This window comes from Salvia splendens, chromosome 7, assembly GCF_004379255.2.
Source record: "Salvia splendens isolate huo1 chromosome 7, SspV2, whole genome shotgun sequence".
In the NCBI taxonomy this organism is placed as follows: Eukaryota; Viridiplantae; Streptophyta; class Magnoliopsida; order Lamiales; family Lamiaceae; genus Salvia; species Salvia splendens.
In genome coordinates this window covers 164,686-180,437 of record NC_056038.1, presented here as the reverse complement: position 1 = coordinate 180,437, position 15,752 = coordinate 164,686, and the positions used below count along the sequence as shown (strand labels likewise).

At 38.2% G+C, this 15,752-nt stretch overlaps 3 protein-coding genes across 3 annotated transcripts; all 3 read left to right on the top strand.

The window, feature by feature from the left end:
- Positions 1-592: 592 nt before the first annotated feature.
- On the top strand, positions 593-2,326 carry LOC121810266 (ankyrin repeat-containing protein ITN1-like). Its single transcript, XM_042211041.1, has 2 exons — positions 593-1,222; positions 1,303-2,326. The coding sequence occupies exons 1-2, from the start codon at positions 650-652 to the stop codon at positions 2,041-2,043; spliced, it is 1,314 nt and encodes a 437-aa protein (XP_042066975.1). The 5' UTR covers positions 593-649; the 3' UTR covers positions 2,044-2,326.
- A 3,142-nt stretch (positions 2,327-5,468) lies between these two features.
- On the top strand, positions 5,469-7,317 carry LOC121811173 (ankyrin repeat-containing protein At2g01680-like). Its single transcript, XM_042211973.1, has 2 exons — positions 5,469-6,137; positions 6,526-7,317. Exons 1-2 carry the CDS (start codon positions 5,574-5,576, stop codon positions 7,171-7,173), a joined length of 1,212 nt encoding a protein of 403 aa, XP_042067907.1. The 5' UTR covers positions 5,469-5,573; the 3' UTR covers positions 7,174-7,317.
- Positions 7,318-11,202: 3,885 nt separating this feature from the next.
- On the top strand, positions 11,203-15,215 carry LOC121811666 (omega-amidase, chloroplastic-like). Its single transcript, XM_042212561.1, has 10 exons — positions 11,203-11,467; positions 11,922-12,038; positions 12,572-12,796; positions 13,019-13,112; positions 13,582-13,656; positions 13,780-13,858; positions 13,991-14,006; positions 14,499-14,579; positions 14,720-14,802; positions 14,872-15,215. Exons 1-10 carry the CDS (start codon positions 11,228-11,230, stop codon positions 14,942-14,944), a joined length of 1,083 nt encoding a protein of 360 aa, XP_042068495.1. The 5' UTR covers positions 11,203-11,227; the 3' UTR covers positions 14,945-15,215.
- Positions 15,216-15,752: the final 537 nt, after the last annotated feature.

Here is a 15,752-nt window from a genome sequence, read left to right as displayed (position 1 = left end):
ATCTAGAACAAATTATGTATATTATATTGCAAAATAAGTCAATTAATTATGCCATAATTTTAAATGCTAAATACTAATCTCTCTCTCTCTCTCCCCACATCAACATCCAAATACTAGTTACTGGTTACCGGTTACTTCAATATGTATATGTTTTAGAATTATATCATTACTATAATTTTATTATTTCAAATGTTTTATTGAAACTCTTTTTTATGAATGTGTGAGCATCCTCAAATATCAATTATCATAAAGAAAAGTGCCATGTATAACTATACTATTTGCTAAATAGAAAGTGTCAACTTATACTAGAGAAATGAAACAGTAACTATTTGTTTGCACGGTGCTACACCTCCCTCACAAGTAGACTTTTCTTATGAGTCGACGTTAATACCATAAGGTATTTTTGTTCACATTGGTGAAGTTGTGAGGAAATTAGCTCTGTAGAATTTTCTTCGGACTCAACCTTATCATAAGTGGTCCTCTGCGAATAAATATACAACGAACATTTGTGGATAACCTTGAAATTACGTGAAGAATAACATCTCTTATATTAAAATATCTTGTGTGTAATAAATATATATGTACATCGATCAATTGTGTAATAGTAACAAGAAGAAAGAAAGAAAGCATCAATCATTAGTGGGAAAGAATGGTGAGTGAAGCAGTAGAAAAGAAACTCTATGATGCTGCATCAAAAGGGGATGTCACCACACTTGTAAAACTAGTTGAAGAAGATCCATATCTTGTTCATGGAGTCCCATATCCATGTTCAAGAAATATTCTACCCATAGCAACGATTCACGGACAAACACCGATTGTTGAACAAGTGTTGAAGCTTAATCCGAGGCTAGCGCGGATTTCAGACACCCAAAAAACATCGCCTCTTCACATTGCAGCAGAGGAAGGGCACATCAACATCTGCCAAAAGTTGTTATCAGTAGCCCCCGAGGCTTGCTGGTGGAGAGACGGTCATGATATGAACCCGCTTCATATTGCAGCCATGAAAGGTCATGTTGAGATTATAGAATTTCTCCTTCAAGAGAGTCCTTTGCCTGCTATGGAGAGACTGCGTTGCGGAGGGACTATGTTGCACCTGTGCGTGAAACACGGTCAGCTTGTGGTGTTGAAGGTTTTGGTGGAGAGGCTGGGAGAGCTTGTGGATGCAGTTGATGAGAATGGAGAGACGATATTGCATTTGGCTGTAAGGTCTAATCAACTTGAGGTAGCATCTTCTTCTTTTTTTGTCTTATTCATTTTAATTAGTTTAATGTCTAATTAATTGATGATTTATCAAAATTTCAGACTATAAAATATTTAGTGGAAAGCAAGAAAATAAAGAGGCTAACAAAGAATTCAATGAGCAAAACACCACTTGAAATCTTGGATGAGAACCCTCCAAGCACAAGTAGTAGGTATTCGGAAATCAGAAGAATTTTGTCAAGTGTAAAAGATCCATCAAGTTCGAATAGTGTGTATCCCCAGTTGACCGACGCCATAATGGTGGTGGCAGTCCTGATAGCAACGGTGGCATTCCAAACCACGGTCAACCCACCTGGCGGCGTGTATCAGGATGACATGTTACCACACAAGGCCGGAGATGCCATAATGGCGCATACTCATCCCACAATATTCAATTATTTGATGACATCTAACACCATAGCATTCATTGCATCCCTCATCACTATTTTCCTGATGGTCACTGGGTTGCCATTGGTGTACAACTCTTTCTATGTTATCGCCATGTTTGCTGGGGCGTTGTCAATGAGTTCTATTGCATGGAGCTATGGAGCATCAAAAATGGCGATCACTCCCAACACCGAAGGAAAACCACTTGACACTACTGATGCCACAATATACATGGTGTTTATTTGTGTCATGTGTGCAGTCATAATTCCGTGTACCAAGGTAAAAAGGTTGTACTTCTACTGGAAGGCAAAGCCACAGCGTAAGGAAGGTCTTACATCCGGTGCTTGGGGCCAACGTGTCCTCTATCGGATTTTCCGATGTTTGGAGGGCTGTGGATGTCTGAGACGCAATCGTTGAGCTATATAGGAGAGGCTGCATTGCTGTGTGAGCCATGGGAGATCGAGGTTGTGTGCCGACTGCCAAGGATATATAATTATGGGGAGACACTAGCTAGTGTAATTGGTTGTTATATAGGTGCATCAACTTGAGGTGCGTAATATGCTGTGTTTCTCATGTGAGTTTGATGTATTGTGTATGAAGATGACCTTGCTAGTTTTAAATACTCTATAAACACTAGACATAGTTATGCTCGTTGTTTATGGCTACATAACCATTTATATTTAATTATCATCTATTATGACGACTTATGTCTACAATAATATTAGTCAATCAAATTGCAGCTAGCATAATAAGAGTAATATATTATGGCATGGTTTTAAATGCAACATACTGATCAATATAGTCTAGAGTAATTAGAGAACATACAAGGAACTCACAAACTCATCGCAAACACGCCCTGTATCTCGTACGGTTTAGAAGGACTTAAAAGATGTTCAAACTAATAAAATGCCTAAAATTCTAGTATTTTATTAGAAGAAGAAAAATAGAAACACATATGAATTGGTGGATGAAGCAAAAATAGAAACACATAAGAATTTGTGTTATGAAAATAAATACTCTCTCTGTCCGCGAATAGGAGTCCCGTTTTTCCATTTTAGTCCGTCCGTGAATAGGAGTCCCGGTTCACTTTTACCATAAATTATAATAGGGTCTCACCTTCCATTAACTCATTTCATTCACACTTCATTTAAAATTAATATATACAAGTGGGTCCCCTATTCCACTAATTTTTTCTACCAACTTTTTTTAACATTTCTTACAACTCGTGCCGCTTATAAATAAGACTCCTAATGACGTACAGATGGAGTATATAAAGAGGAGCACTCCCAAATATTGAGAAGCATAGTGCATCCGTTCTAGTTAAAATCTTAGTATTATACACTATTTTATAAACTTTAATGAAAAATAATAAGCTTAAATTAAACACTGGTGAATACTTATTAAATTTAATTAAAATATACAGTCAAATGTACATAAATTACTTTCATTCAAAAATGAGATGTAAACGATATGTATGGTTCTAGAAAATAGACAAGCAGTTATAGAGAACCATCACACAGTGTAACCCGCACATTCACAGACTATCAGTTGATCGGCTGTATAACACATATTTAAAGTCACAAACAATTCCTTGAACTTTTAATAAGATGTAAAAAATTTTACTTTCTATAAAAATACACGAAAGAGATTAGCCGGGAACGCTAATCAAGAACAATTCATATGATTTTACTCTATACTGCGTCAAAAATAAGATAATTAATCGAGATGGAGGGAGTAATTACCAAGAACAATTCATATGATTTTACATCTTTATAAGGTACTGATACGAGCATATTTCTAGAGATTATCCTCATATCTATATTATTTAGTTAGTTATTGATTTACCATATCTTTTCATATTTATTAGGATTATTTTCTTGTTCGTTAAGTTAGGGTATCCACTATTATAAATAGTGGACATTGTTATTCATTTGAATCATCGGAGAAATATCAAATCAATTTATCTTTTATCGTTCTTTTATCTTTTCATACTTTATTTTCCGCAAGTTTATCTCGTCAAACCTTAATTGACCGAGAACCCTAGGCTGCTCGACGAGAGGATCCCGCGAACGAACCTAACCCTTCTCCGGCAACCTCGCGTTGCCGGGACCGATACGAGTACCCTCGTATCATCTGGTGCTTTCATCTGATCTCTTCCTCCGAATTACCTCCATCATGTCATCATCTACCTATGCTGCCTATTACCATCACCAATTCGACTACCGTCAGCCGCAATTCGCCCACCACCCATCGCAGCCCATATATCAGCCACCACACCACCACCCATCGCAGCCCATATATCAGCCACCACACCATCCGATTGGATCGTTAGATCTGCAACAATCCTATCCACATGATAGGCACCTCCACGCACAATATCAACCCTACCAGACCCGACAGCCCACTTGCTGGGACCCGCCATGGGGGCGCATGCAACAAAGTTCTTCGACCTATGATCAGTCCCCGCCTCACGGCCCGTACCTATGGTGAAGCGACATACCAGGGTTCTGACCCCAATAATCCTGACCTCATGGCTCGATCGTTCTCCCCTGCTCAACTAGCCGCATTAAACGATTACAACGAGAAGTTACGTGTGTATAGATTGGACCAAGCCGCCCTGCTCGCCCGTATGACCGCTTGGTTTGAGGAGAACACTGATGATGAAAATATAACTGAGGAGATTGATAACACTTTCACGATGGTATTGAGTGTGGATGTTCTCAAAGACATTCACGATGTTCCCAACAGCATCACCGATGTTGCCATCAACACTGCTGTCGGGGTGGATGTGAGCGATGAAATTGAACAGAGTGAAGGATCTCAAGACGAGGCACATGAGATGTTGAGGGACAACATGGTACTCCCGAGATCTGCTCTGCAAGTGTTTCCCCATAACCAAATTATGGGAGGACAACGTTTGTTGGACAAAGATGGCGTTGGGCACGTCTCCTTGAAAGTTCTCGACATCGCTATGGTCATCTCATCTATGAGCGTGAGTCGCGGGCTGAAGAAGGAGATGCACGATGCAGAGATATATAAGAAATTCAAGATTGCAGAAGAGGGGAAAGTGTTAGACGACGACCCAGTCCCACCAGCCGCGATCTCTCTGTCGTGCTGCCCCGGTATCGTGGTCACTGATGTTGTACTTGCTGATGATATCCGTCATAATATATGCATTCATGCTAAGACAGTGACAAGTGGCTATTATAATTGGACAGAGCAATCTTTTGCATTTGATCCAGGAGGGGATACGCGATGCTCGTTGTTGCTTCTTGGTTTCCACCTTGAGGGCAAGGTGAATTTTAACCGTGGGGGGTTGATACGAGCATATTTCTAAGGATTATCCCTATATCTATATTATTTAGTTAGTTATTGATTTACCATATCTTTTCATATTTATTAGGATTATTTTCTTGTTCGTTAAGTTAGGGTATCCACTATTATAAATAATGGACATTGTTATTCATTTGAATCATCGGAGAAATATCAAATCAATTTATCTTTTATCGTTCTTTTATCTTTTCGTACTTTATTTTTCCGCAAGTTCATCTCGTCAAACCTTAATTGACCGAGAACCCTAGGCTGCTCGACGGGAGGATCCCGCGAACGAACCTAACCCTTCTCCGGCAACCTCGCGCTGCCGGGACCGATACGAGTACCCTCGTATCAGGTACGCTAAGTAGTTTTTTTTTTCTTATTTTTCTCCTTACATTTTTATTTGAATAAAGAAACCACCTCCGGAATGGACCCGTTCCTGTGAAGAAGTTTTGATAATTGAATAAAATATAGTAGAAGTATATGAATCTTGTTCTAGATCAACCTAATTTTCAAACAATGCCAGCTTGTCTTACCAATCCCCATCTCATTTGTTTGTCCTAACGCCTAGATGTAACCTTAATTAATTAATACTAGTAATACTTGATTCTTGGTATTGAAGTGCAAAGAATATGGCTTCAGAAAGAAGAGTACACGATGCTACAACAAAGGGCGATTTAGCATCACTAAGACAAGTGTTCCAACAGGATCCATATCTCGTGGAAGCAACTTCATTCCCATTTTCAAGAACTCTGTTACACATAGCCATCACTCATGGGCACATCACCATAGTTGATGAGGTGCTTGAGATCAATCCGAGGCTAGCTCGAATCCTAGACTCCCAAAAACTGTCGCCTCTCCACATCGCGGTAGAGGAAGGGAATGTGGAGATTGTAAAGAGATTGGTGTTGGTGGCGCCCGAGACGTGCTGGTGGCGAGACAGTCATGATATGAACCCGATTCATGCTGCGGCCATGGCTGGGCGTGTGGAGATCTTGGATGAGCTGATCCAAGTGGATCCGTCTCCGGGTTTGGAGAGGCTGCGTCGCGGGCAGACCGTGCTGCATTTGTGTGTGAAGCACGGTCAGCTTAGTGCGTTGAAGGTGTTGGTGGAGAGGCTGGGGGAGCTTGTGTGTGCCAAGGATGATGATGGAGAGACACTTCTGCATTTGGGTGTTAGGTGCAATCAGCTTGAGGTAATTATGCACCAACCATTTTTTTTATCTTTTCTTCACTTTGACTCATTGGTTAGATAACAAGTTGCAATATTGTATGCTCTGAATAAGTATCCGTGGGCCATATGTTTTTAAAAAAGAACAACTTGTCTCATCTTTTTAGTCCAAGTCTAAATATTAGCATGTGCTTGTTAATTTTAATAACATAGTCCATCTTTTGATAATTTTATAATTGGTTTTAATATACAGTATGTTTGTTGAAAGCACATACAGTTTAAATTGGTTAGATGTTTTGACTTGGTCTTCTAAGTAAATAAAGAAGATAATTGCATGCTATACATAATATTTCAGGTAGGGCACATGGTCAAATTTTGGTATGTTGACAAGTAGTTGTATGGAAAAATGTCAGATGATAAGATACTTGGTGCGAACCACTAAACTAGACAAGGAGACAACAAATGCAATGGGCAAAACAGCATTGGATATCTTGAAAGAGAGCCCTAGAGATGACATCACCTATGGAGAAATGAAAAGAAGCTTGAGCAGTTTATCAGATCACTCAACACTGCTGGGAATCCTCCCAAAGATGACCGACATCACAATGGTGGTGGTGGTCCTGATCGCCACCATGGCCTTCCAGGCGGCGATCAGCCCCCCGGGTGGGGTGTGGCAGGACAACACGTCATCCCACAGAGCGGGGCAAGCTGTGATGGCATCTACTCATCCCAAAATGTATAGGCACTTTGTGAATGCCAACACCACGGCTTTCGTGTCGGCTCTGGTGACGATCATGCTGATCACGACAGGGCTGCCGCTGGAGCAGTTCTTTTTCCTGGTGGTGGCGACGACGGCGATGTGGCTGTCGCTGACGTCGCTTGGGGTGGGGTACGGGGCGTCCCTGATCATGACCACGCCCAATGAAGAGCAGTCGCTTGGGTATATTGTTGCCTCGGTCGTCTCTGTTTTCTTCTTCTTTGTTATGTTGTTACTGCTCTACCTTTCTATCAATGGATTGCGTTCATCCTTGAGGAGGAGATCAACCGAGGGATCGCTGTGATAAAACACAAATGACAAATGAGATCGCTCTTCAAATTTAATGTTGCAATTATCAAAAACTTAAGTTTTGAATCGATTTCTGAGACGTTGTATCAAATTTTGTTGCGGATGAATTAAATCTGTATGGATTGACATTGTCTTCTAATTTGTGTTTCAGACCAATCGTTCAACTTTTTTATTCTCAATCTTCCATATATGTGTAACAATGTTTAATTCAACATATGGATTATGGATTATGGATTAGACGACAAGGCCTAATTAATAAGATTAACCCAATTTTGATTGGCCCAATCTATAGCGATATACTCCCTCCGTCCCGGACTACTCGCACATTTCCTTTTCGGCACGGAGATTAAGGAATGAGTGTATAACAAAGTCAACAATTGCGGCTGTAGGTGATAATTTTTACTAAAAATGGAAAGAGTGCAAATAACTTGGGACGCCCAGAAAGGAAATAAGTGCAAGTAGTCCGGGACGGAGGGAATACTGATTTTGTTCAATAAATGACTAATTTAATTCAGATGTTCAAAATAATTTTTCCTATTGTGTGCTATCTACCATCCACATAAAGAACTAAAAATCTATAAATTAAATGTTTAATTAATCTGATTATAGTACTCCTATCCTATTAGTTAAGAAAATGAAATCTCTTAATTTTATAAACAATTGAATTTGCTCTCTATTCTGGAAACAATAACCGACACGTGTCCCTTTCTCCCATTTGCCCATGCTTCAAAATGGCGGCCTCGATCTTGAGGAGCGAGGGGTGGAGAGGTTTCTACCGCGGTTTGGGGACTTCACGTTCTCTTAAGATGGGTGCTCTTGAGGTTACCAAGAGTAATGTAGGCAATGTTGCTAGCGTCCGTCTAGGGTTATCCGAGGCGTCAGCTTCGGGCATAGCGAATGCTGCTGCTGGACCATGGGTGCTCAGTTGGTTTGGACTCCAATTGATGTGGTGAGCCAGAGGTTAATGGTGCAGGGAGGTGTTAGTGATTGTAACAAGTATAGCGGTGGGATAGAGGCGTTTAGGAAGATTGTTCGGGCAGGTTGTACAGAGGGTTTGGGATATCTATACTGACTTATAATTAAGATGAGTGTGTGTGTGTGTGTACATGGATCATAAGATGATAAGAAAAGGAGAAGCAATTGGGAAAGAATGGTGAGTGGAAGTAGTAGAAAAGAAACTGAAACTCTACGATATGCTGATGTTCATGGTGTCTCGTTTCCATTTTCAAGAAATCTTCTACACATTGCAGCTATGCATCCATTGTTGAAGAGGTGCTCAAGACTCTCAAAAATCATCATCCCCTCCTCTTCACATTGCAGCAGAAGAAGGGCACGTGGAGATCTGCCAAAGCTGGTTGTTATGAGTAGCCCCCGAGTAGTCATTTGCTTGTTATGGAGAGGTTACATCGCAAAGAGACTGTGTAACAACTGGTAAGCTATGTTTTCCACACTCGATCTCATAGGCAAGGAAGACAGCAACTTATTTAGGCTATAAAATGAATAGAAATGCACTTTGAAGTTCACACATTGTTGCAATTATCAACAACACCAATGGATATCAAGCAATTGTTACCGAGCTGAGATGACATCTGCACGTCACTTCCAGCTGAAGTAGACCCTTCATGATGAGACTGATCCGTGGACAGAGTTGAGGAAGAATCCTGGTCTTGGCACTGTGGCTCGGACAGCTTCAGATGGTAATAACTGCAGTCTTTTGTGGTTTCTACGCTCTTGGAGACGGGCTGTTTGTTGGAGAACCACATAGGTGTTCGGGTAGCGAACAACGTTGGGAGCGAGTCAGCAGTGGTGTCTCTGATGGATAAGGTTTGCATCCTACAAACCTTTTATGCTCCTTTTTTTATGCCAAGTTGGAGACAAGATCAACAACTATACACACTGGTTAAATCTTTTACTAGTACCTGTTTTGAAGAGAAGAAGCCATTAATTTTATCAGCAGGTATGAAATAGAAATATAGAAATTCAAGGTAATTCCTAATAGGATTGGCTCAAAAACACAGAATTCTAGAGAAAACACACTGTCAATAAACAGGTTTCGAAGTGTAATTTAGTTCTTAACTAACTGTTGTTCAACAACTTTTGTAGCTCCGAAACAAACCTTGATAAAATTTAGGCTAATTTCACAAATTTGAGGTAGATTTTATACAGAAGGGCTTGAGATTTCAGTTTATTTGACAGTATTTACTCGTTTAGCACTTAATCAACTCGAGAAATCCAAAAAAATTTGAATTTCAGCAGCTCAAAAGTCAAAACTCAAGAAAATTCACCATGAAATAGGAAAAAATCTCATTGCTTCTTAACAAAACTTCAACTTCAACTTCAACTTCATGGAAAAAAGTCAGAACTTTACACAAACATACTAAGGCCAGACGTAGAAGGTAGAAACCTCAACTCTACCAAAACAAAAGCATATTTCCCAAAACTAGGCAATTGATCCTTTACAACTACAATGAAAGAAACAAAGAAAATAGAAGGAAAGCAACGCACACATACATACATATAAGAAAAAACAAAATTAAAAAAACTGCCCCTTTGTACACACGTCTCACAGTCGCGGAGAACATACAAACATCCTCGTTTGTCATTGACAAAAGCCCATATTTAGTTCTGATGCAAACAAACTGAAAAAATATACACAAAAAATAACCCCACTGATTATTTCAAATAGTAGCCCACAAAAAAAAAAATCAACCACCTTTCAAGATTCAATCTTTAACTCCCCCGAAAAAAGATTCATTTTTTAAGTTTGTTTATTCGACATATGCAACACCTCATCACATTCTTTTTCCACTCTTAAGATTCTTGAAATGGGCAATCTTTATATTTAATAAGATTCCGACTCCTATTATTGTCATTAAACTATTTCTTTTGGGACAGATCATATGCCTAAAGCTACAAACTTTTTGTTTTAATACAAAAGTTGCCTCCATATTATATTTTGAAAATTAGTTGACATCCACACTCTGTGGCACATGGATCATCTTTTCCCGATTTCATATCCTAACTGAAATTTATGTTTTTCCCTTATTTAATCTTTTTTTATTGAGGATAAATTGAAATGTTTTCCATTACTTGTATAAATGTGGATTCACTGCTGTTGCCAGATCAAACCGGGTAAATAATGACTGGCATTCACCTATTGTCTATTGAAAAGAGATAAACTAAGGTTGATTAGTTCATTAATTAATTAATATAAAGTCATTAGTGGGCTTAATTGATAACTGTGGAGGCAGTTTTTTAATAAGAAGATGCTCTAATTATTGCTGCCTGACGTGCGATTAAAGACAAAGTAAGTTTAAATGTCATACTTTGAGTTTAAAATAAGAATGGCTTAAACCTATTTGTTAATGGTTTTTTAGGGCTTATAATTATTCAGTTCACAGAGTGCCACATGTGGATATGCATACGAAGACACCTATGAACAAAATTAGATTTAAAGTTTGAGATTTTATGGGACATGTTAAGTCTCAAGTACATGGTTATGAAATTTATTGCTTAGATTAGTAGAGTAGTACTATAAAAGATGGTTGGTTTATACTTCCATGTTGTGTTTTTAAATTATAAAATAGATTACTTATATTTTTCAGCAAGTATAAATTATGTGGCCCATTTTTCCTCTATAATAAAATATTCCTTTTTCTTATAAATACTCAAATCTTCCATTATGGTAGTATTATATTTTCGTTTGTATCCCAATTCTAAAAAATTAAGGGAATATTTACAATTTCAATATTTATAATATATTCCATAAAATTTGGTATATAAAGTAGTAGTAGTCCATTATTCAATTGTAAATTTTATGTATAATTAGATACATATCTGAATTTGAAACTGAAAACTTTGATTGAAAATCATTTCAAGCAAATCGAATTCAATTAAATTTCCATTATTCAATTAAAATTTTTATGTCTACTTAGATACATATCTGAATTTGAAATTGAAAATCATTTCAAGCAAATTGAATTCAACTGAATTTATCTGAAGTAATTACTCAGTTAGTACATTGGAAAAAGAAAAAACGACAGAGAAAAATGAGAGGAGTATTGGGTTTGTCATCAAGTCTCACTTTTCTCACTCGTCAATCCTCTGTACGCACTGCGACCTCCCATCTTCTCCATCGTCGATTTTACCGTACTCCTACTCAAAGCGCAAGTCCAACTCGCACAACAGTCACATCGTCGGTCTCAATCTCATCCATGGCCGCCTCTTTCTACCCAGAGAAGGCTAGAGTGCCCCCAGCTCTGCTGGCGCCCACTCCTCCCATCACCAAGGTACTACTCCCTCTTTGGGGGATTTTCTTCTCCTTGTAGTTTGTGTGAGGATATTCTTGTAGAGTGCTTAATTGGTAGTAAAAATTGAATCTTTTTATAAATTAATTGGGAAAGTGGTGTTTTTATTGTTGAGTGAATTTATAGTTGATAGGTTTCTGAGGTTTTGTGTGCTGGGTTTTTCTTCTATTTGTGATTAATGTGTGGGTTTTATGGTGGATATATTACTTGGTGATAAAAATTAAATCTTTTTCTCAATTGGTTGGGAAACTGGGAATTTGTTATTGTTGAATTGGTAGGTTTTTGGGAGGTGGGGATTTTAGATAGCTTAATTGGTAGGAAAATTAGATGATCTTTTCTAAATTAACTGGGGAAGTGGGGATTTGGTATTGTTTAGTGAGTTTAAAGTAGATGATTTTGTGTGATTTTTGTGAATTTCTGATTGTCGTGGGTGCAGTTTAAGATTGGTATATGTCAGTTAAGTGTGACTGCTGATAAAGAGAGAAACATTCTGCATGCGCGGACTGCAATAGAGGAGGCTGCTGAAAAGGGGGCAAAGCTTGTTCTGTTGCCCGTAAGCCCATTTCTTTCGTAACTCAGGTTGCTTTGTTTGGTAATGTCGTTTTACTCATTTGGTGCATTTGAAATTGCTACTGCAAATCATGATCATGATGGCCCTTTACGGTAGCTTACTTGGTGGATTGGGAGGTTTGTGATTGAAATGTTATTTTTTGTCTTGCTTTGCAGAAGTTGATAGCTGAAAAGAATATCAGCGATAATCTAAACATTTGGTGCCTTTATTCTTGTTTTGGGGGTATTCTTGTTTCTTTTGTTGGAGGGGAGGGGGGATGGTGAGGGGTGCATTTGAGTGCTTGCAACAGATATATGAAGGAAACGTACTGAGTTTTCAGTAGGTTGCTCGTAGAAACAAATGTGCAATGATGAGTATGACAAAGGAGAGGGCATATACTGACTATAATGTGGCTTCCTAATTTCTAAGTTGCGGGTTTAGAGTGTAGGCCACCATAGTGAATGTCGTTCATTTGTGTTGAGTGTTTTATTTCCTGCACTACAGCATAAGGTTTAATATGTGCATTCTTTCATCAGGAAATATGGAACAGCCCATATTCAAATGATAGCTTTCCAGTGTATGCTGAGGATATTGATGCTGGCTTTGATGCATCTCCATCAACAGCAATGTTATCTGAAATTGCTCGCCGTCTTAACATCACGCTAATTGGAGGTTCAATACCTGAACGGTGCGGAGATAAGTTGTACAACACCTGTTGTGTCTATGGCCCTGACGGAAAGCTGAAAGCTAAGCACCGTAAGGTGATTTCTCGGATTGGTCGGATAAAGGCTTACTTTGTTGCTATTGTTTTTGTAGAAATTATAAACGTTCATCCATAATCCAAGTATCAATTGTATCAGGATGTCATGCCATTTCGCAATATATATCATGTTTTGTAGTACTAGTAAATTGTAATAAATTGAAATAAGACATCAAACTAATTTCTCTTAACTAGTTCTCCAATGTACTACATTTGATGACAGATACACCTTTTCGATATTGACATTCCTGGAAAGATTACCTTCAAGGAATCGAACACTCTTACTGCTGGGGAGACTCCCACCGTAGTGGACACGGGTATACATTACTGATTGACTTGATATTTGTAACTACTGCTTTTATGAGTCTTGCCATCTCGATTTGTATAGGAGTCAAGCATGTAACTAGTGGATGTATATTTGTTTTGGTCACAAAAAAAGTGGCTTTTATTCCATCTAGATTCTAAAATCAAGAATGAGTAAGTTAATGGATGAAACCACATTTTTCATCATAAACTGGTTTGACCGAGTTTGGATGTACATTAAGTAGAAAGATTTGAGACCAAAGCTTACGCTGGTTTCTGATAATGAAAGACCGAGGCCAGTTGTGCACATGTAGTTGTTGACAAGTATTTAATTGTCCTATGTTTCAAACACCAAAACTTTTAAGTCATACAAATGTAAGTATTGTTGGTTGAGGTGCTTTTGAAGTGGTCGTTTATTGCTCATTTCCATTATTTTCTGTTCACACTCCTTTACTAACTAGTTATGGTACCTGCGATGTGCAGAGGTTGGTCGAATCGGAATTGGTATCTGCTACGACATTAGATTTCAAGAACTAGCAATGCTCTATTCTGCAAGAGGTCTATTAACTCTCCTCTTCTAATTTCTTCAGTATCTCGTAATATCTTTCTACGATTCTGACTATATACATGGGCTATTCATTCTTGACTATTGCTTATGACGATCATATTCTTATCGTGTAGGTGCTCAATTGATTTGCTATCCGGGAGCATTCAACATGACCACGGGTCCCCTGCATTGGGAGCTATTGCAAAGGGCAAGGTGAGATTGATGAAAATAATTTTGCTCTATGATTGAAAAATATCGAATAATAATGCAAATCTGCAGCCAACCACATATTTATTGGAATTAGTTCTTGATGTTACTACTCACTATCGCGTTACTCCTGTGCAGGGCTGTCGACAACCAGGTAATCCCAACAACCCCAATCACTCCTCTCTCCTTTTCCTTTATCAGCATGATTGTATTCTCGTTTTTGTGTGCGTGTATGGGGATTGAATGCTACAAGACGGTTCTATGATGTCTTACATGAACTGAAAGTGATTTATTTAATCCTAGTACTGTCAGACACTGTAGGGACCAACCCCATGACCACTTCACATCTTGAATATGTTTTGGTCGTTGTACATTAAGACAAGGTTAGTGTCATTGTTTTTTAAATGTCTTGTATTCATGTATATTATGGCCGCTGACCCTACGGATCATTACTCTAATCAGACGAGTCTCCCTTCAATGCTTCCGAATAATAATTAATTAGTATGGTTGAACCAAAGACAAAAAATCATCTAGTGATGGTTGGATGTGCAATAATAGAAGGGCTGCTGAAAAATACAAATACATTAGTATCTTTTTTATGTTATCAAGTAAATCTCTATTGTTTACTAACGACAAAATTTGATAGTTATACATAGCAACTTGTTCACCTGCTCGAGATGCTGCTGCTGGGTACATTGCGTGGGGCCATTCTACACTGATCGGGCCGGTAAGTTTATGGGTGGAGAGACAGTAATGGCAAGAAAATATTTGGTTACAACTCAGGAGATATATGTCTGTCTTATTATACAGAACAAGTCTCCACCATTTTTTGGTTCTTATTTAGATTTGTTTGTCTGGTTTCGACAGTTTGGTGAAGTTCTGGCCACAACGGAACATGATGAGGCGATAATCATCTCAGAAATCGATTATTCTCAAGTTGATCTTCGGAGGTGAGACAAGCATTCTCTTATAACACCAACCATCTGCATTAGTTTTTACGTGTGATTTTAACTGTCCAGAACGAACCTACCGCTTGAGAAGCAAAGACGGGGCGACCTCTACCAGCTGGTGGATGTCGGGAGGTTGGGATGAAATGAGAGAGACGGATTGTTCAGAAATAAAGAAGATGAATGAGTGAGAGTGAGGTGTTGAAATGCTGTAGCAGTTTTGTTGTGTGTGATAAATGCTATGTTGCCTGTTTCTTGTGTTTGATGGGCCAATGCTGTCGAGGAAGATTTCGAGTGTCATGAAATTGAAATCGTCGAAACTCGAGGCTTATGGATAAAGAGAATCAGCTTAACGATTTGAGTGTTATATTCGTTACCTAATTAACTAATTTCTTCAATCAAACTTCTTTCTGCAATAATGCTAGGCTTAAACGTATCACTCTCGTTTATTGAATTTATCTGATTATTAGCTTTTATTTGAATATACTTATTGTACTTGGATTAAGTCAAACCTTATTTTTTTAGTTAAAATTGTAACTGTTAAAAAGCAAAATATGTTTGTTTATATATAGTTGAAAAAGGTGACGAGGAAAAACAAAATGAAAATGAAAACATACACGGTTGGAGATGTTCAAAACAAATAAATATTTTGGCTTCTACAATTGTGCTTTTAATTGTGTTAAAATTAGGTTCTCGTCTCAAATTAATATGCATTTATACTTGTATCTCATTTAAATTAGTTCATTTATTCTTTACTTTCGTGTTAAAATTAGGTTCTTGTGCGTCTGATCAGCTCGAAAGATAAGTTTCTGCGACATTTAGCTTCTAGACATTAATTTATCTTAGGATTAGGCCTTTTTAGCTCATACAAGTAAAGAAACAATTTTTCCAAATTAAATAATTTTTTTAATAATAATTTAGCTCACCCAGACGGCTAGCGCGCCAACTCGCCA

Excerpts from the sequence above, each read along its gene's own strand:
- LOC121811173 (XM_042211973.1), top strand. The coding sequence starts at position 5,574 with ATGGCTTCAGAAAGAAGAGTACACGATGCTACAACAAAGGGCGATTTA. Across the intron at positions 6,138-6,525 it reads TTAGGTGCAATCAGCTTGAG|ATGATAAGATACTTGGTGCG; the intron begins GTAATTATGCAC and ends GAAAAATGTCAG.
- LOC121811666 (XM_042212561.1), top strand. The coding sequence starts at position 11,228 with ATGAGAGGAGTATTGGGTTTGTCATCAAGTCTCACTTTTCTCACTCGT. Across the intron at positions 13,657-13,779 it reads AATGCTCTATTCTGCAAGAG|GTGCTCAATTGATTTGCTAT; the intron begins GTCTATTAACTC and ends CTTATCGTGTAG. Across the intron at positions 14,803-14,871 it reads TCTCAAGTTGATCTTCGGAG|AACGAACCTACCGCTTGAGA; the intron begins GTGAGACAAGCA and ends TTAACTGTCCAG.
- LOC121810266 (XM_042211041.1), top strand. The coding sequence starts at position 650 with ATGGTGAGTGAAGCAGTAGAAAAGAAACTCTATGATGCTGCATCAAAA. Across the intron at positions 1,223-1,302 it reads TAAGGTCTAATCAACTTGAG|ACTATAAAATATTTAGTGGA; the intron begins GTAGCATCTTCT and ends TCAAAATTTCAG.